The 21,061-nt window shown below is 35.2% G+C and overlaps 1 protein-coding gene across 1 annotated transcript in view; it reads right to left on the bottom strand.

Annotated features, from left to right (window-relative positions):
• LOC131047466 (uncharacterized) overlaps positions 1–19,629 on the bottom strand; it is a 48,429-nt gene extending 28,800 nt beyond the window's left edge. The window contains exons 1-3 of the mRNA XM_057981370.2: positions 19,145–19,629; positions 18,841–18,906; positions 7,513–7,618 (exon numbers count right to left, since the gene is read on the bottom strand). Coding sequence (XP_057837353.1) covers positions 7,513–7,618; positions 18,841–18,906; positions 19,145–19,215 — 243 coding nt within the window. The 5' untranslated portion in view covers positions 19,216–19,629. The remainder of the gene's footprint in view (positions 1–7,512; positions 7,619–18,840; positions 18,907–19,144) is intronic.
• Positions 19,630–21,061: the final 1,432 nt, after the last annotated feature.

Below are 21,061 nucleotides of genomic sequence, written 5' to 3'. Positions count from 1 at the left end.
CCTCTTACAAACCTATCACACATTGTCAAAGGACCATAAAGAATATTAGAAGAAAAGTTCTTGATGATTTAAAAGAATATTTTGATGATTTCAATGATAGTGAAAAGAAGGATGTTGAACAAGAACTTATTGAATATTTATGTATTAATGATCGATCACCTTCCGAAATTAAATCAATTACTTCTAAATCTTTGTATGATTCTTTGGACAACAAATGGGGCATTGCCATTGAAAAAGAGCAAGACATCAGGGAAAAAGTTTTTGCTCAATATTTTCCAGATGCCTCTAACTCATAATTGTTTGAAATTGTTGATGAGTACAAAGGCATTTTCTTCATGGGAAGAAGAAGACTTGAGCTACTCAGAGGCAAAACTTCTGAAGTGGAAAAAGACACCCATTTGCAGGTTAAAGCTTGTGTCAAAATGCAACAAGTATCCGAAGCTAATCGGCAGGCTGAGCAAGAGCCTGACCTATCCACAGCCAAACCGGATGAAGTCCTTGACAGTCTGGGTGAAACAATAGCAGAACAAAATGAACCCATTGATGTTGATGCACTGGATATTGAGGATATCACTCCAAACAAGGAAGAAGTTGAAAAGGAGAGAGTGGAGAAAGAAAACGATGAGAAAGCGGCAAAAGAGAAACTAGAAAAAGAAAAAGCAGAGAAAGAGAAACTGGCAAATGAGAAAGCAGAGAAAGAAAAGCAAGAGAAAGAGCAAGAGGAGAAAGCGAGACAAGAGAAAGAGAGAGCAGAGAAGGAAGCAAAGAAGAAGAAGGAAGAGGAAAAGAACAAAGAAGATGAGAAGAAGAAGGAAGAGGAAAAGGAGGAGGAAGAGAAGAAGAAGAAGAAGGAAGATGAGAAGAAAAAGAGGGAAGAAGAGCAGAAGAAAGAAGAAGAGAAGAAGAGAGTGGAAGAGGAGAAAGAGAAGGCCGCCAAGGTAACCCAGGAAAAAGAAGAAGAGGAGAAGAAAAGACAAGAGGATATCAAGGCAAAGGAAGGAGGACAGACTCCTAAGGCAACCGGAGATCAAGCCAAGTAGGTTGATCACACCGGTCCCACCGATTTGACTCTTGCCTGTCTTACACAATCGGTTGATGAAAGTGAGCTACTAAGGAGCATTCAACTAGCTCAGGTTAGATTGGAAGAACTGAGGAAAAGAAAGAACAGGATGTCATTCAATTTGTTGTTGACACTCTTTCCAATCTGCCTACCTCACCTATTCTGTGAAGATGCTCTGCAACAGAAGAGTCAACTCCAATTGAAGTTAAAGAAGTATATAGGCAACTTCAAATTGCCATATGATTCGTTCACAATGTATGGACAGACTGTTCACACTCACCAGCATCAGATTGCAAAGATTGAATCAGAGATTTGCAATCGGACTCAAGATCTACAAGAGCTTCAGTTGCTTCTATTACCAAAATTGCAGGTTCTTCAGAAGTGTTTTCTGAACTTGGAGGCTATTGCTGTGACACGGGAGATGAGCGCTATCGATGCAATGGAAGAATTAGCCTTCCAGATGAAGACCGAGAGTGAAATTGCTGCCTCACTTCTTGATCCATGGTCTTCAAACATGATGAATTTTCTGAAAAACTTTAAATCTCTTTTTGAGAAGTTTTACTCTTTATTGTCATGAACATATACTATGTTTTATGCAATATAACTTTGGTAAATTTCGGTGAAAGGAGGAGTGTTTGCATTATTTTGTCATTGTTGGCAAAGAGAGAGTAGTATTGAAAATTTCATACTTGTAATTTTTGCAAAGGGAGTAGTGTATATGCTTAGGGGGAGTAATTTTGATTATGGCATCTGTTTTTGTTTTGTAAGCACTTAGATGTCAAAATTTTCTTAAGTGTTGCCATCAATGCCAAAGGGGGAGATTGTTGGTATTTTGATAATGATTAGTTGTGATTGTCATTGATGGACACACACTTATTTGATGTATGAGTTATTCTCAACCGGTATTGTTTGTTGAAGACTATCGGTGTTTTGCATAAGATACTAACCGGTCAAAGCATGGCCGAAGACCCCAAGCGGTATGAAGATCTCAAGCGGAACGAAGACCCCGAGCGGCAGTTAATCTTTTGATTGGAACACTATGTTCCAGTTTTCCAGTCTTCACTTGTCAACTGGTAATCGGTATACTTTGTTAACCGGTATAATCGTAATGTGTGATGAGTTATCATCCACCGACACTTTGACGATGTTTCTGTGTCATGTTACCAAATGTGTCTAGATGCACTGTACCTAGGAAATTCTAGTCTAATCTTATTGGACCGACATGAAATCAAATTCCTATATGAGGATATCATGTCTAGGGTTTTGAAGATTTAATGTGTGCGAGTATTGTAGAGCAGATTAGGTCTGTGCGAAATAGGTATCTCACTGCAGAGCTTGTGAGTGCAAAGGATAGAAGACTGAAGTAATGTTGTAATGCATTAACGGAGAACTATCAAGGATCTAATCAAGCATTATGTGATATCGTCTAGATCATTCACTTGTTGATTACTAATCTCTTCGACAAGTCTGAAACCCTTAACCGGGTAGGCCCAGCCAAGCCTTTTGTAAATCCTCTAACAAGGTGGTTCACAGTCGTGGATCTGAAATCCTTTAACAGGGTAGTCTTTAACAAGACTCATCTCCTAACAGAGATCTGGATTCCTAACAGGATCTGTTCTAGTGAAGAACATTGTAAGACCTTAACCGGTCTAGTTACTATTCTACAGATAGTTGACTTGTGAGTTTTACTCACCGTGGTTTTTCCCATTTGGGTTTCCACGTCAAAACATCTTGTGTTATGGTGATTGTGCTTTTGTGGGTGAATGCTTTATTTGCTATTTGGCTTGTTTATGTTTTAACCGGCTTATTGTTTAATCTGCTACACCGGTCTGTAGTTAAATTGCTTAAGAGTTTGTTTAAGTTTTTAGGTATATTAATTCACCCCCCCCCTTCTTAGTATTCAACACTGACATAATGTCTCTTCGATCCCATGTTAGGATAGGATCATGAACTCTTGGGTTTGTGGCTAACGCATCTTGTTTGATCTCATGTCTAGTAGTAAATATTTCTCCTATTTTGTTTCACAAGATGTAGCTAGTTTGCATGTGTTGGTCTAGCCCTTGCTGTTTTCGCTAGTTGTCTCACACCAAAACTATAAACATAATGTATATTTTTTTCATTTTGAAATATGATGCGTAAGAGCCCTATCCCTTCTTACCGATCAATGTGTGTGTGTTCATATATATATATATATATATATATATATATATATATATATATAGAGAGAGAGAGAGAGAGAGAATGTGTGTATGTGTTCTATATGTTGACTTGGTGGTCAGCACCTCCTTGGGGACTCGTGACATGGCTTAACTACCTCTCGTGGATCGGGTTAAATCTGGCGTTTGTATCGGGCATTGATAGTTTGAGCTTTTGGTGTAACAGCAAACGATTCCAACAATTGGTATCAAAACCTTGGGTCACAGGTTTGAGTCTCCCTTCAGTGGGTGTTGAGGGGGAGATTGTTGACCTCCTTGGGAACTCGCGACATGGCTTAACCCCCTCCCGTGGATCGGGTTAAATCCGGCATTTGTATCGAGCATTGATAGTTCAAGCTTTTGGTGCAATGGCAAAAGATTCCAACACTATATATAGAACACAAAAGATAGATACATAAAGGTACAAAACATAACAGGCATATATAAGATATTTTCATTACTAGTGGCAAACTAAGCTAAATTTTGATGGTGCGGCTCACAATAACCTGAGGTTGGCTACATTATAAAAGATGAGCATGGAAAACTGATTTGGGCAATCTGTAGGAATCTTCCAAACGGAACAAATATTGAAGATGAATTCCAAGCACTCCTTATTGGGCTAAAATTATGTCAAGACAAACAGCTTTCCCATATCAATATAGAAGGTGACTCATAGTTATGTAATAGTGTGATTTGCAATTGATGAGTTGCTAATTAGAAATTTCACAACACAAGCTTTGAGAAATGGCATAATGTAGCAAGGCTGAAATTTCACAAGTAATTGGATCAATGCTATCTCATCAAACTATTCCAAGTCAATCAATCTTTTGTGGGCTTCAATCCATGATCACATTGGTAAATGGACAGGAACTTAATATGTTGACCCAAGCCCTTTTACGTTGTTTACGTTGTAAGCGCAATGGCAAGCTGCATTCTGGTTGCTGGTTGCACTTGTTCTTGCGCTAGAAAGGATGTTGGCAATAAGGAATGTCATCAATCCCAGAGTATTCTTATAAACCCATGTTCATGATCGGTTGCTAGGAACTATTTTTAATAATCTGTGTTTTTGTAATGAGGAAGAAGAGCTAAGGGAAGCCAGCGGCAAATAATTTCCTCAAATCTCCCTACATTTAACAAGCACCTTGTGGCTGGTAGCATCAGCAATGTATTAAGTGACGAGATAGAAAAAGAAAATTGTGAATTTTGATAATGCTTGTGCTAATGAAAACTTGAGATAGGCAATAAATGTTTTCTGAGATGGGCTGCTGTGCAACAATATGGAGACTTTAAATTTATTCATTGGTCATAACAAATCTGGAGAGAGTGTCCGAGCTATCTAAGGGCCTTCACTTTTTGGCACTATAAAGCTAATGCAATGAATGTGTCGAGAATGTAACTCATCACTCTTCCAAGGTGTTCTAGTCATGTTTTTTCTACAATATATATGGGAGCTACCCCCTTGGTAACAACTTACATATCAAAAAAATGTGTACATGCATGTGCGAGCATTTTATGAATGTTCTATACATATTAAGGAGCTTTAATAACAGTTTTATCTGCATCTATGTACATGTGCTTCTAGCTTTGGAACGTGATAGAAAATGTGCTTGCACATCAAACGGCTCCCATGTTTGCCATAAATACCACATTTGAACTTAATCTTCCCAAGTGCTTCTATTCAGAGCCTAGGGTCAGCCCATGAAAAGTGAAGACTAGGCAAGTGAAGCCTTTATGAGCAACTCTATAGAATTTACTAGACAAGGTGAAGATCTTACACTAGAGCTTCCTTCTACTATTTTACAGAGCAGTGAGTGCCAAGATCGGGGTATAAGATAGCACTGCTGTCTTTCTAGATTTTTGACCAAAGGAAAAATTTATCACTCGTCAATATCTACAACCACCAAAAAGGGAAAGCCAACTTCAACCCCAATTTGTGAAAAAGTGTTTTTGGAATAAATTCCTGGACTTTGGACAGACTGACTTTATCTACAAGTACATTTAAGAGATTGTCTTTAATTAATATTTTGCAGTAAAATTCTCAAAATTCATTTCCATCTTGTGCTATGACAATTAACTCATCACATGGGAGCAAGCATTTCATATGAAAATCTAGAATGCCTATACATCCTTTCTATTCTGCAGTGTAGATTGTTCCACACACTCCAAATAAGTGTTCCGAGACTCACTGGAAACTCACCAGAGACAGTAAATCCCATAGGAAGGTGCTCAAAATGAGGCCTACTCTAGTATTAAAAAACAAAAGAAAAAAATCATATTGGTCCACACCAAACGAAATTGCATTTGTACTTTTGGTCTGCCAAGTCAAGCTCAATACTAAGTAATGTTTGTATGGCTGTAGCAGCATTGCAGGTTTGTCTAAGATATAAGTACAAGACCCTACACAAAGCTAGTGATACAAGCTCCTCCTCTCTATAGTAGTTCATGACTACATGTTGTGATTTTTGTTTTCGATGCCATAAATATTGTAATCCATGAGTTTCATACACCTAAAACCTAAGTTACTGGTTCAGGTATGATTGTGAGCAGGGGTACTGGAGCCCAATATGGCAGTACGGCAAATTTTATTTCCCTTGGGTATGAGTATATACATAGAAGAACATTAATATTCATAATTGCCAATAAATAGAATATTTAAATACCTCATATTCATAATTTGCAAAAATAAAATACATGTAAAAAATATACAGTTTCAGTACGGGTTTACTTGCTGCCCCTATTTACAAGTGGTGATAGATAAGAAACATTTTCCCAATAGATTCTATCATTGTGGGTTACATAACATTGTTGTAGCTGCTGGTTGAAGAATGTTTCAGACTTAATACAACAATGTTTGGTTAGACATATTCCTATTACTGATCTTAGTGATTTCACTGTTTGCATATTATTTATGTGCTACTACACCAGTTTGAAGTCCATTATTAACTCTTTGCCAGATGTGATATATGAGAAGAAGTTTCCATAATGCTTTCATATTCTAGTTGGTGTTTATTACTGCATGTTCACAAGTGTTAGCTTATTTCAGTATCAGATAAGATTCATAAAACCAAAAAATTGCATCTATCACTATTGGGTACACCTCAAGTATGCCAGGGTACTGCTTGGGCGTCAAGGCTCCCAGGCAATACCCCAGGCATACTTAAGGACGAACCTGCACCGAACCGGTACCAGAACCAAACCCACACACAAACCCAGGGGAAAATAGGACCTAGTAACATAGCCTAAACAGTTGAGAATATGTATATGATTAATAATGATGTTTTCTTCGACTCAATGCCACTTCTGGACCCATTTTATCCATGTACACTTGGTGTATGTGATACAAGTAGATTCTAATTAATTATTTTTCTTATGTATTAAAATCAAGTTATTAAAGAGTGCTCAGTAAAAGCATTAAATCTTTAAAAAATCCCTATCCTTCATGGTTTTTCAATTATCAGGTCCAAGTCAAAAATCAGCCTACCGAGTCCAATTCTTGCAGCTATACTTCTGACCAGACAATGGAAATTTCTAAAGTTAATGTAAGAGGCCTAGAGCAATGACCTAAGTTAATTGGGATAGGATATGCTAGTTCAACTCACTGTTTCCTTGTGTGCATAATCTTCAATTCTTAGGTTACTACAGATCACTTGGGTTTCTATGTTGGGAGCTTTCAATGCTTTATAGAAGTTCCCCAGATGCCTTTGAATCTGATTCTGGAATCATCCTAGTCAGCAGCTAGCTAGGCTCACACAACAGAAGCTCATATAGAACTGACCAATTAAGGTCTGTTTATGGAGTATTGAATTTCTATTATCAAGGCAACATTTTATGATGGAGAAATCAGGTTTTTAACATTGTAAGCCTGCTTAAAAACAGTTGGTTCAGCTAGGACAGACCCACCAAAAAATTAAATTTTAGAACATACTTCCATATATTGCCAACTTATTTAAATAATGATGAGAATTACCTATTATAATATTATGCTTAAGAGATTCTGGATAAACGTTGTATAATATTTGAAATCCAATGTTTCAAGTGATTCTACCACACAGGACCAAAACATCAGATTTCAAATATTATAGGCAGTTAGATCCAGAACCTCCTAGCAATAATTTTCTGCAAATAAAACACTCTTAATGTAACAATTACATTTTACAAAGAACCAATGAAATCACTAAAAATTACACTCCAATAAACTTCACTTTTCTGAATCGAACAGGAGCTAAAAGTGAACACCATATATGAATGTAAACATACCTTGTTCTGGATTGAGAAGTTAATAAAATTGGTATCTATCAAAACTTGATATGGCGGCCCCAGTGCAGTATTGTATTTAAAAAAGAGTGCTGAGGAGACATTTGGTCTGGAAACACAAGATAAAGCAAAATAACTCATACTCTTAATATATATTAAAGACAACTCAATGTTGCAACAATCACACATAATTAATTAAGAAACTAGCTGCAATGTTATGGTATATCACTGGGAGAACCTGCTTTAAACTTTTTTATATGATATAATTGTTGTTTTACCAGATTGTATGACTTGAGTAAGGTAACCATAACGACAGCAAACATGGCTATACTTTGGATCATGTTTAATAAACATGTACAATTTTGCTAGACTGTCATCTTAAAAAATCTTCAATACAAAAAAGAATTGTCTTGAAGTTCAAAAATGATGGCAGAAACAAATTTTGTGTCAAATCAAATTTTAAACACTTAAGTTACAAATGTAAAAGGAGTCAAGCCAAGAATTAGACTACAAATGAATGTGAAAATAAAAGAGTAGAACCCAATTCTCATTATAATTTCAATTGATGTTACAAGGAACATATTTATCAACACTGATCAATTCAGCTTCACAATGATTGTTCAACTTGTACTGTATTTTAGTAATAATAATATAAAATGTTTTTATTGCATTTAATGCCTACAATTCAAATTATGTACAAAAGGCCGCTCATGACATAGTGTGATGGTTAAATCATGGCATTGTTGTAGCAACCAAAGTTCAAACTCCCACACTAGACCATTGTGATCGCGAACATTGTACTCTCAAGTTTGAACCTTTGCGTTAAAGTTGTTGGCCTTCATGCCGATAACTTTGTGCTCCAAACCCTTGCTGGGTCAATGTGCTCACGGGTTTGGACTATTCACGTTAATGCAATGCGTTTATGCCAAGAATGAGGTCCCTAATTTGTGCCCCCTACTAGCTTGGGCCACGGTAAATATTCCCATGTTACAATAAAAAAAATGTAGAAGAGTATTACATCCCCCCTTAATCCAAAGGTGGTGTTGTGAGACCAAGCGAGTCTTTGAATTTTTCAACTTTTTGATTCTCTTCCAATCACTTAGGTCAGGATGTTAGCTGGTTGTTTTGTCGTTGGCGAAAAATTTTGTTGTATGTTGCTGATTTTGTTTACATGATTCTAAAACAAAATAAAACTTTTATGTTTAGTCTTGGTTCAATCGTAAATTATTGGATTTCCTGCCATTTTGATTGCAATATTTTCTCAACAACTAGAGGTGTGCAAGAAACTTGTTTCTCTTATAAATCTTCAAGAATCCTTCTAAGCCATATCTCTTCATGCCTTTGAAACTACCACATATTTTAGTTCCATTGGTTAGAGAATTGTTACTAGTTTCTTTTTTGACTTTTGAGAAATGACTATCAATCCTAGATGGATTAAAATCTTAACTTGAGTTTCCTTCTTCCAAGTAGCCTGCATGGTTTGAATCTGAATATCCAACTAATATGAAATCTTGTGCTTTGGAGAATTTCAGTCCATTTTGTTGAGTTCCCTTGAGAGATCAAAAACCTCACTTTGTCGCTACCCAATGATTTTCTCTAGGTTGTTGTGTGAATCTAGAGACACTCCAATAACAAAAGAAATGAATGGTCTTGTCAATTGTTGTGTAGATCATATTAAAATAATATTGTAATATTGATATAATGGTCATCTTAGTCATTTAGTTAGTTTTTAGAAACTTCCGCTATGTCTTTTATCTTCAATTACTTTTAGGAAGTTTCCTTTCTCTCTTTTGTGTTTCTATTCTCAATTGTTTCCGTTAGGGAAAGATTATCTTGTAATTTTCTATATAAGGAGTATTCCTCTCCTTAATTAATTACAACATCAAACAATCAATTATCATTTCATGGTATCAGAGTGGGGAAAGATTTTTTTAACAAATCTTTAATAAAATTTGTGATTTCATTACCTGGAATTTGTTTCCAAAAGTTTTTTGACAGGATATCGTGATTTTCTCGAACCGAGGGTTTCTAATTTTTTTCCAAAAAAAGTCATGGTGAGATTTTCTAATTTTTTTCCAAAACAATCATGTTAGGTTTTTTTAATTTTTTCAAAAAAAAATCATAATGGGTTTTTCATTTTTTGCGCAAATTTTCATACAAAAATCATGGGTTTTCTCCAGATTTCTGAGTTTGTGGATTTTCTCCATATTTCTAAGTTCATGGGTTTTTACCATTTTTCCACAAAATGAAGGATTTTGCCAAATTTTTCACAAAATCGTGTGTGATCTCAGCATTGCATCAAGGGTTTGACAATTTTTCCACAAAATCATGGTTTCTTGCAACTTATTTTGGGTTACAACTAAGGTTTCTAGGGCAAATGGTGTTCTTCTGCGAAAGTTTTTGAAGATTTTTTTACAAAATCATGAGTGTTCTGCTTCTAATGATTTTTGGCAAAATCATGGTTTTTCAGGTCTGTGAAGTTTTTGGAGAAGTTGATCTCGATTTTTGTATCTCTAGATAACAAGAGGGATGGCTTCGTTACCCAACATCATGTTGGAAGGCACTCAAAGGTTCAACAGCAAGTCGTAAGCTTGGTCATATCTAAAGAAGCTCTGCAGAAAGCGGTTGGCTGATCAAAAGTCCAACTAGGGAGGATCTCAACAGTGGCTCATGTCGCAGTATCCTGAAGAGAAAGGGGTCACCTTTTATGCATTCATGGCCAAATGAGTTGCAGATTATAGTCTTCTATAGGATAGTTACTAGAACAATCATTGAGGGAGGGTATCAAAATACTATTGTAATATTGATATAATGGTCATCTTGGTTGGTATTTAAAAACTTCCCTTTATGTCTTTCATCTTTAGTTAGTTTTAGGAAGTTTCCTTTTTGTCTTTCCTTTTCAAACATTTCTTTTATAGAGACATCACTTATACTCTCTATTTAAGGAGCTTTCGTCTTCTTTTGTAAATATCAAACAATCAATTGTCATTTCATGGTATCAAAGCGAGTAAGTTTTTTTGACAAATTTTTTTAAAAAAATTTGTGGGTATTTACCTGGAATTTATTTCCAGATGTTTTTAAAAAATTGTGGTAGTGTTGTTACCTAAAAATTTTTTGAAGTTTTGACAAGGTTTTTTCCTGAATTTTTAGTGAGAAATTTTCAAAAGATTTTGATCGATCAAGGTTTTTATTGAAAATTTTCAAAGAAATTTCCCGAAGGGTTTTTTATGGTAAAAACGCAGGTTTGTGTTTTACCACGTAATCAAGGGGTTTTCAGTTGTCTTTTTGTTTGCGGGTTCTTTCTCTACCAAAGGGTTTTCTTATTTTTTTCCACAAAAAATCATGAACAATGTTGTTTTTTGAGTTTTCTGATTTTTTTTCTCCACAAAAAGTCATGGAAGGGTTTTGCATGATTTTTTACTAAAAATCTAGGTTGTCAGGTCAGGCTCAAGTTCGGGTTCGAAGAATCGGTTCGCCGATACAGCAAAATTTTGAAAGGGGTTTGGGAACGTTGGTACAAAAACATGTAATATATATGGCAACCTATAAGCATGAATTAAGATCATAATGTCACATAATATCATATGAACAACAAAAACACCATAAAGTATAAACTTGTAATCATAGCATCATATACTTCAAGTTCAACATTCTTCTTCTTTAACTTCTTCTTCAATGACATTAGTTGATTCACCAATACTACCAAGGCCAATGGGATCAGCTGCACCAATAACATTCTCGCTGTCCAAGTCCTCCAATGAAGCAACTACAATTTGAGAAGAGGAAGCATCCAAGTCCGTATGCTCTGCATTCATCCCACATCTTTGAATCCCCTTCTTTGTACTCATTTTGCTTGTGTGAAATGAGACGCAAGTTGGAATGCACACATACTAAGTTCTCCGCTCTTTTTGATTGCAACCTATTGTGCTTTACCGATCGATCAAGCTTCACAATCGATCTTCCAACTCCCTCTTGCTCAACCAAACTTTTGTTCAATCACCTATTTGCTCCAACTCAAGAGAAAACAATCTATTTGCACACCAAATGAGGCATAAAACCAAACATAAGTTATTATAAAAGCACCTTTTCGGGTTTTGGATGTCAAAAAATTATTAAATTTGTAAAAAAAAGTGCTTTTTGGCGAACTTTTCTGCTTGGTTCACCCATGGTCCGCCGGAATTCAACATCGCATCAAGGGTTTGATGATTTTTTCCACAAAATTGTGGTTTCTTGCAACTTGTTTTTGGATCGCACCTAGAGCTTTTGGGGCAAATAGTGTTCTACAAAAGTTTTTGATAGCTTTTTGGACAAAATCGTGTTCTTTTAGAACTATGAAGTTTTTTGAAAAGTTGATCTCGATTTTCATGTCTCTGGATAGAGGGAGGGATAGCTTTGTTACCAAACATCATGTTGGAAGGATTATGGTAAACTTGGTCATATCCAGATGCAAAACCATGAAGGGTCTCAGCAGCAAGCTCATGCCACAAAGCGTTCTAAGGAGAAGGGCGCAGCCTTCTATGCATTCGTGGCCAAATGACCTACAGGTTATGTCACATCTTATGTAGGATAGTAGGATGACCATTAAGGGAGGGTATTAAAATAATATTGTAATATTGATATAACGGTCACCTTAGTCTTTTAGTTAAGTTTTAGAAACTTTCGTTTATGTCTTTCATCTTTAGTTAGTTTTAGGAAGTTTCCTTTCTGTCTTTTGTGTTTCTATTCTCGATCGATTCCATTATGGAAAGATCGTCTTGTAATTTTCTATATAAGGAGTATTCCTCTCCTTAATTAATTACAACTTTGAATAATCAATTATCATTTCAGATCAGACTTCTCATAATAGTCTTGTTATCTAACCTAAATTCCAAATTTGATCAAAATTTCACCAATACATTTTTGTTGAGAGATGAAAAATACTTGGATTTTTTAACTACTTAAATACCCAAATAGTAATGAAGGTATGTGTTGACATGTTTTTTATGCACATGCGAACACAGAATAAAATACCTAAAGGTACCTTATCCTCTCTTGAGTAAAGTTTCCGAATGCTGAAGATATCGCGAAAAGGATCAATCGGAGAAACTTCAAGGTTCTTGTATGTAGGGTCTCTACGTGTGGATAAGCTCTCTGTGGTATGATGTGATTTGCTGGAATCACAAAGGGACTTACACTTGATGACCTGAACATCTGATTTGCTGGAATCACGGGATTTTACTAGCTTTGATTTGAAAAAAGGAAAAAAGATGAGGGTGAGAAAAGGATCTAATTCTGATACTAAGAATGTAGAAGCAATGAATGATCCTTGATGAAATTCTAACTAAGTCTTGTTTTGACATCCCAGGACCATCTCCACAAGGTTAGTGCAATCTTCGAAGGAAAGCTTTATGATGTTCAAATCATCACTACAGGCATAGACACCATCAGGCTGATGCATATCAATGAAGAAGCGACAATTGAAGTTAAGCTTAAGCTGAATGATTCCAGTTGACTACACAAGGCAAGTCTGCAATCAACAAACTGGTAGTAGTATGGATATACGAATTTCACCATCAATCAAGCACATTTCTTCCACTCATCTAATAACATGAAATCAAATATGAGAAGCATAGAGACCATGCAAATTGTCGAATCGACCCATAAATTTCACCATTTCTTCAATGAAATTACAAGTCCTTTACAACAACATCTTGGCAACAATCTTTGCCTTCTCTCTCTACTCTACTCTAATTGCTATTCTATCAACTAACTACTCACTCTCCAACTACTCTCTAACTGCTTCCAACTGCCTTTACAAAATGAAGAGTCGGGGCTTATATAGTGCCCATAATACAATTCGATGGCTAAGATCAATTTGAGATCAATGGCCAAGATTCAATAATGAAAACCCTAATTAGGGTTTGTTACAACCTTTACATAGCATTTAATGCTTGACCAATGATAAAATTACATCCTTAGGACACATGTCTTCTCTGGAAAATTCAACCAATGGATAGCTAGGGTAGGTACATCGAAGTTTGTGCCACCTCCCATGCGTTAGGTACATTGAATCTAGACATGCTGAGGTGGATCAATCCGACTGGAGGAGTGATGACTAGGACGCCACCTCATCTGACACTTGGTTGATATCCAATTCGATGATGTTGAGAAGCTAGCTTTAATTAACTCTTCTGAAACTATCTGCTTCTTCAACGAACCCTTGCTCTGACTTATTTTGTCTTTGATGTGCAAGATGATGATGTACCTCGCCTTGGAATACTGGACTGGAAGAGGTCGTCCTTATCCTTGCTTGATCTTCTTTGATGATACTGAGCTGGAGGAGATCATCTTTATCCTGGACCGGATCTTCTTTGATGAGAACCTGTCAACTTGTAGATCCTCCGGGCTTTGGAGTCGCCATCTTGATGCCTACACAACATTTCAAAATTAGTCTTTTGAGCATCAAAGGGTAGAAAACAACACTCAAAAGGAAAATTTAAGATATTAATTAGGAAACTTCATGATAAATCATAGAGTTATCATTTCCTAATTAACCATGCAATACTTAGACTTTTCTAAAAAATGTCTAAAAATCAAACCTTGAACAAGGGTGTTAAGATGATTTCGCCATACCTCCTCTTGAGTTTTAAACTCTAAGAAATGATGTAAAAAAAATAGATTTCGCTAGGCAAAGTGTAGATCAAAGCCTTCTCTTGAACAAATTGTGCCTCCTCTAGCTTGGAAAAGAATAAACTCCACTAGCCTCTTCAAAAATCTGGAATTTCGCCTTCAAAGACCTTCAAAACATCTGGAAATTATCCTCCAATCTAGCAAGAAATTCGCCTCTCCAATAGCCTTCAAGATGAATTTCGCCCTCCTTAGTCTCCACACTTAGTAGAAATTCGCTCCACTCCAACTAGATTTCGCACCTTCAATTAGCTCTCCAAATTCGCACTTGAAAGGATGATTGAATGATTTGAATTGTGAAAAAACACCTCCAATATATAGAGCACTCACCCCTTTGCTCCTTCTAGGCCGACTTGGCAAAAAGAGGTTAAAAATAAATAAATTTCCAAGAAAAAGGGGGGCCGACTTGGCAAAATAAGTGGAAATAAGGCCTTGTGCGCTCCACATTTAATTTTAATTTAATAAAAATTAATTTTAAATGCCTCCAAAGTAAAATTTCGATTTTCTCAAGGCCTAAAATTAATTTATTAAATGCCAAAATGTCTTTATTTAATGCCAATTTAATTTTAATTTTTTTTTAAATGCCCCAAAGTTAGCAAATTTTGGTGAATTTCAAGGAATGTCAACATTCAATTAATGCAAAAAATGAAGGATATCATCAATTTCGCCCTGGACCCTTGGTGAAGGCCAGAAGCGATTTTTCAATTTTTGTGACTAAAATCCTCAATTTTCAAAGGCAATATAATATTCATCAAGTTTCTTGGGGTCCTTTTGCCTTATCTCATCCTTGCCTTAGCACAATTTTGAAGAAAAGTTGTAGTTTTTTGCAAAAATCGCTCTGGGCCTTCAGTGAGGGTCAGGAGCGCTTTTGCAAATTTAAGCTTGTCCATGCCTCCTTGTTTCTCCAAATTATCTTCAACGGATAGAACACACCCTCTTCCATTTATTTTAATCACAAAACTTGTTTTGTCCTTGCAAGAAAATTGTACTTTTAGAATCTAGCTCCAGACCTTCAGTGAGGGTCAAGAGTGCTTTTGCCATCATGATCAAATTGTTTCACTTTTCATCTCGAAATTCCTTGGCTACGGAAGATGTTATCTTGTTTCATGCTATGAATAAATTCTCATGTCCAAAAAAGGATAAAATAGTGTGTCCACAAGAAATTCGCCCTGGGCCCTCAGAGAGGGTCAGGAGCGATTTTGCCTTCTCTAGGCAAAACTCCTTCATCCTTTGGTCTTCAAACAGGTTTGGAGCTTCATCATGTTCATTCCACCACTCTTCTTGCCTTTAATACCTCATCTTGACCACAACAATGCTAAAAATGACCTTCATGGAGAATTTCGCCCTGGGCCTTCAGTAAGGGTCAGGGGCGAAATTATCTTTGTTGCCCAAAATTCAACAATTTTCAAATTTTCAAACTTTCAAATGCATCCAGTAACGTCCAATCTTCTCTCCGGGAAACCCTGCACAAAACAAGTTAGCCAAAATTAGCGAGAAATAAACTTGAACAACATTTTCGCCCTGGACCTTCAGCAAGGGTCAGGAGCGAAATTTACAATCTAGGCTAAATTGCTCAATCTTTTAGTTTCAAATCACCTCACAGGGCAAGGTAAGATCATTTTCAAGGCCAGGAACAAGGTTTCAAATTCAAGCGAGTTGGCAAACGAAATCTACAATGAATTTCGCTCAGGACCCTTGGTGAGGGTCAGAAGCGAAATTCCCAATCTTGGCCAAAATCCATCATTTTCTTCAAGGTGTTCAATCAATCCCAAAGTCCAAACAAAATGCTTTGCAAATCAAAATTTGGTCGAATAAGGCCAGGAATGAGTCCTAGGTTGATTTTCGCCCTGGACCCTCAGGAAGGGTCAGGAGCGAGATTCGCTTTGGACCTGTTGAGAGGGTCAGGAGCGAAATTCGCTCTGGATCCTCAGCAAGGGTCAAGAGCGAAATTTGACTTTTTTGAACTCTCCGACAGGATAATTTTATGGAATATAACATTTAAGTATAAGTCTTATACTTTAAGTTATATTCCATATATACTTTCAGGATGTTTGAGAGTGGTTTCAGACCTCCAGGAGTTATATTGCAAAATCTAGTTTTTGGAGGTTTTTCAGTTTTCCAGACTTAGTCAAATTTTAGGATCAAGACATTCCAGACTTAGCCAAATTTCAGGATTAGGACTTTCAGACTTAGCCAAATTTCAGGACCAGGACATTCCAGACTTCATCACTCACCAACTTGACCTAACTCAAGCAAAACCTGCTATCCAGGTGATCCCCTAGGCGACCCTCAAAATGCAAAGGCTAACTGACAAAACCCTAAAAAAACTAAAAACAAACCCTAGAAAGCAAAAAAAAGCAGGGGTCCCCATTTGCAATGGGGCGATGTGTGAAATGGTCACAACAATATGCAAGTAATTTCAAATCCTTTCTACAACTTTGCTTTTATTTTCTACCTTACCAATCCAAGTATTGGTTTGTTCAAGTTCACTGGTTCGATTTGCAAAGTTCGTTTTGGGTTCATCAATATGAAAACATTTTAAAATCATAAAAATAAACATATTTACAGCTTAAAATCAAGAATATTAGAAAAATATATATTTTTAATTATAATAATATTCATAGGCCTTATAAAATATTAATTAAGTTTATATATAACATTATAATATAATAATATAATTGTAACAAAAGTTAATATTAATATATACTATTAATTTTGGGATGACCCCACAATGCAACAGTTAGCTACAAGCCTCCAACATGGGAGGTCTTGGGTGCGAGTCTACTCGACTAGTTCTTAGCTCCAAGGAAAAGCTAAAAATACCGCTTCGGCTATGATTTATCAGAAAAAAATATATATACTATTATTATTAACAATAATTACTATTAATATAAATAATTATTTACTTCATATTTACTTAATTTAAAGTACCTATTCTTTAACTACATACATATCCAAAATTCCAAACCTCTTTCTATTAATCTATATTGAATCTCGCTAGTGGTATATGAAATTTGCTACAAGGTAGACTATTGTTTGAATTGCTTCTGCACGGAAAGGCAATTCTAATCTTGTGAAATACAACATTGCTCAAACCATTTCATCACAATTGTTCATCCTCTCAACTACTTCATTTTGTTGAGGAGTGCACAGGACTGTGAGGTGATGCTTGATCTTTTAGACAGTCTTCAAACACATTTGATGTGAATTCACCACCATTATCAATCCTCAATGTCTCAATATCAGATTGTGCATCATTTTCAGCCATTGTGCAAACCCTTTGAAAAGTTTTGAAGCTTCTAATTTGTGCTGCAAAAAATAGTCTCGGGTCATTTTGCTATAGTTATCAATGAACAGCATGAAAAAATCATTTTCATCAAGAGAAGAAGCTGGCTTTGGACCACAAACATTAGAGTGAATCAACTGTGATTTCCCTTTAACTCTCCATTTTATTTTTTAAATGGCTCTCTTTATTGTTTGGCCAAAATGTAAACTTCACTTTTTTCAATTGTTTTGGGCAAAGTTGGCAAACCTACAAAACCATTATATTGGATTGTTTGAATGCTATCGTAATTTACACATCCAAATTATGCATGCCATAAAAGACTTACCCAAACCATTCAACTGATCAAAAGTGAGTGACTTCAACTGATCACTTGCTTGCAATGACTTCAAATAGATTGAAAATGTAGGACAAAGAGCTTCTATAAAGGCAATCGTATATAAATAAATTTTTCCACCAACAACATTAATATCATGTTTGATTGCCCAATTTTCAAAAGCCAATTATAAAATTTCAACTGTAATTGTACAAATTCTTATATGAATCCTTCAATTTTTAAGTACCTCCCATAGTGAGCTGCATCCTTGAAAGTGACAAATATATCTCTACCAACGGAGGCTCTCCCATGGCTTCCGGTTAAAATTGTGCCAACTATATATGCTATTGAATGCATGATGACTATTAAACTTCTATTTTTTCAGAGACAACAGTTCAAATTCCATGGTTTTGAAGACAAAATTTGAAATACAAAAAACAAAATTCAGGAAAAATATAGATGCATCTAGAGGGGGCTAATCACTTGGCTGGAACATTTCACTGATTACTTATAGAATGGAATATTTCAGTCAGCTCTCTTATTTGACCTTCGACACTGCTTGACTTTTTATTCAATCTATTGATTGCTGAATTGAACATTTCTGCTACTGATATTCATTCTCTTACAAATTAATAAAGATGAAGAAAACATGCAAGGAAAAACGTAAGGAATGATCACTAAAATGAATGTGGAAATAAGAATTTCAAATAACAAGAATTAAAGGAATGAATAAGTGCAACGAATAAATTTTGACTGTAAATGAAAATTTGTTGTAGCTCTAATACCAATGTCAGGTCAAGAAATGGACAATGAATGAATTTGAAAATGGCAGAGTGAAATCATTAATTCAAACGATGTTATAAAGTACATGTTTATCAATATTAAATGACTATTCAGTTCGTCTTCAAGATGACTGTTCAACTTCTATTGTATTTAAGTAATAATATTATAATAATAATATAAAATATTAACATTAAATTTATTACCTACACCTAGGATAATGTACAATATTGTTACAAAAGGTGACTCTACAAGCAATAGAATTGACAAATCTCAAAATTCTTACACGTTTCTAGGCAGATTTTCCTTCGCTGTATTCTTCTTGGTTGGATTAAGCACCTCTTCTTTGTAACTGTTAACCAATAACAGAAAATATAAAAACGTATGAACAAGAAACGATTCCTACACTTACATGTTTGGTTAAAACATAAAATTATACGTTTAGTTAAACCACAAAACCTTTTTTGACATACTAATGAAATAATTTCAAATCAAATCAGTTAACCAAAATCTGAATATTTAATCATTTTGAAACCAGAAAAAATGAACTGGTGGCATAGTAATCAATCAAAATGGATTAAAAGCATTACCTGCGGATTGTTTTATGGCTGATTATTTTTTTCATCCTAGCAAATTTGGGTGTCTTCTTTGATTTTCCCATCTTTAATGAAGGATGACCCTTCTATAAGCTAGAAACTCCAATTCAGAACTTCAACACTATACTCTCTGCAAAGTTTACAGAGAGCCGACGCGGGGCTGAGAAACCCGTCGCGCAGTAAAAACGCGCCGTCAAAGAGCCTTTAAACAGCACAAAACAACTCCGCACAAAAAAAAAACTACGGCCAGAAAATATTCCGCGATCAGAAAACACGAACCGGCGACTCATAACCAGGAAAACCCGCGACCTTCGAACCAAAGAAACCGCGATCTGCTGTAAAGTTCTGCCACGAACTCCTTCAAAAACGACTCACGATTCCTTGCAGAAACTCGCGAAATGCGCACAAGAAAGCCTTCGAAAATTTCACATAAACCCTCGATTTTTTAAAACCTGAGTAACACGATTTTTTTGATTTTTTTTAAATCGAGAAAAAAAACTCTAAGGAAAATCACGAATTTATTTTTCTAAAAATTGTCCAAAAAATTTACTAGCTCTAATACCATGAAATGGTAAATTGCATAATCTATTAATGAAGAGAAATATATAGACGATGTTTCTAATGCAAAAATAGAAATTAACTAAATGATCGAAAAAAATTGTGGGGAATAATGTAATATGGTAAAAAACATTGGGAATATAATTGATCTTGTTTTATATGTAAATTTTAAAATAATAAAAAAAATACTTATTAGTGTTTGGTTCAAAAACAAATTATTATTGCAAGAGTATTTAGCCTAACGCAAGTACTAATAAATGTTTTAATATACTCAAAGGCTTCAAATTTTTTAATTGTATAAAAAATTGACTTGTTGAGCAACATTGCTTTTATAATCTATAAATACACTATCATACTTATATTTATATTTTAAATTATGAAATATATGTCGAGAGATATCAAATTTAAATATATACATAATTCATAAACATAAAATAAACTAAGATTACTTATTAAATACAAATCTAAAAATTATTTATGACTTATTTTCATTGTCATGACATTTGCATCAAGTTTAAAACCAACTAAAAATATATGCTTCTTTTATTGAATTAAATATTGCCTTTAACTTGCTTATTGATATCATTTGACTAAGATTGCTTAACATGAGTCTTGTATAATTTGCTCATTTAGTGCCTTTTGATCTTTATAGGTTGTGTGGACTAATTGAAATCTTGCTTGTATACCTATAATCTTTCGATGGATCTCATTATGAATGATAGGTATTTCAACAAACCATGTTGCACTTATATCATAACAATGGAAAAGGTGACAAAAGAAACCCTCCAAGTATTCTATGTCAACTCTTTATGGGAAAGCGAGAATTTATTGCTTATAATGCAAGAACACTTATAGAATGGATGCCATGTTCATTTGAACAACATGATGTCAATGCAAACACTTGTTCTTTTGCAAAATGAGGGTCTTGTTGAGATTTGAAACCCTACCTTTACCATAGATTGATGATTGCAACTCCTTGTTTTCTTTTTAAACTACTCTTTGAAGCTTTTCTTTGATGTTCACAAACATGACCCCTTTGCATGTCATAGATCACTGCTCTATGATGAGTCTTTGATGACGAAACATATGCATGGTTGAGTTTACATGCAGTTCTTTTGTAGAAAAACTCCATGTTCATGGTGAAAGATCAAGAATCGAAAGAATACTCCACATGGACACAAAGAAAACCCTAACAACAACATATGACTATACTTTTCAGCTTTGAGTTTTCCCTCCAATGTTAAAAAAATGAAACTTCTATGACTTGATGCAACGTAGGTGGCAATATTTTTGGAAAGATTAAAAGCTTCTACCAAAAATAAAGAGGAATTTTAATGTGTTAAAAACATTATC

The sequence above is a fragment of the Cryptomeria japonica genome, chromosome 7 (assembly GCF_030272615.1).
Source record: "Cryptomeria japonica chromosome 7, Sugi_1.0, whole genome shotgun sequence".
Classification (NCBI taxonomy): domain Eukaryota; kingdom Viridiplantae; phylum Streptophyta; class Pinopsida; order Cupressales; family Cupressaceae; genus Cryptomeria; species Cryptomeria japonica.
Note: the sequence above shows the minus strand (reverse complement) of the source record. Positions and strands in the feature narration are given on the sequence as shown.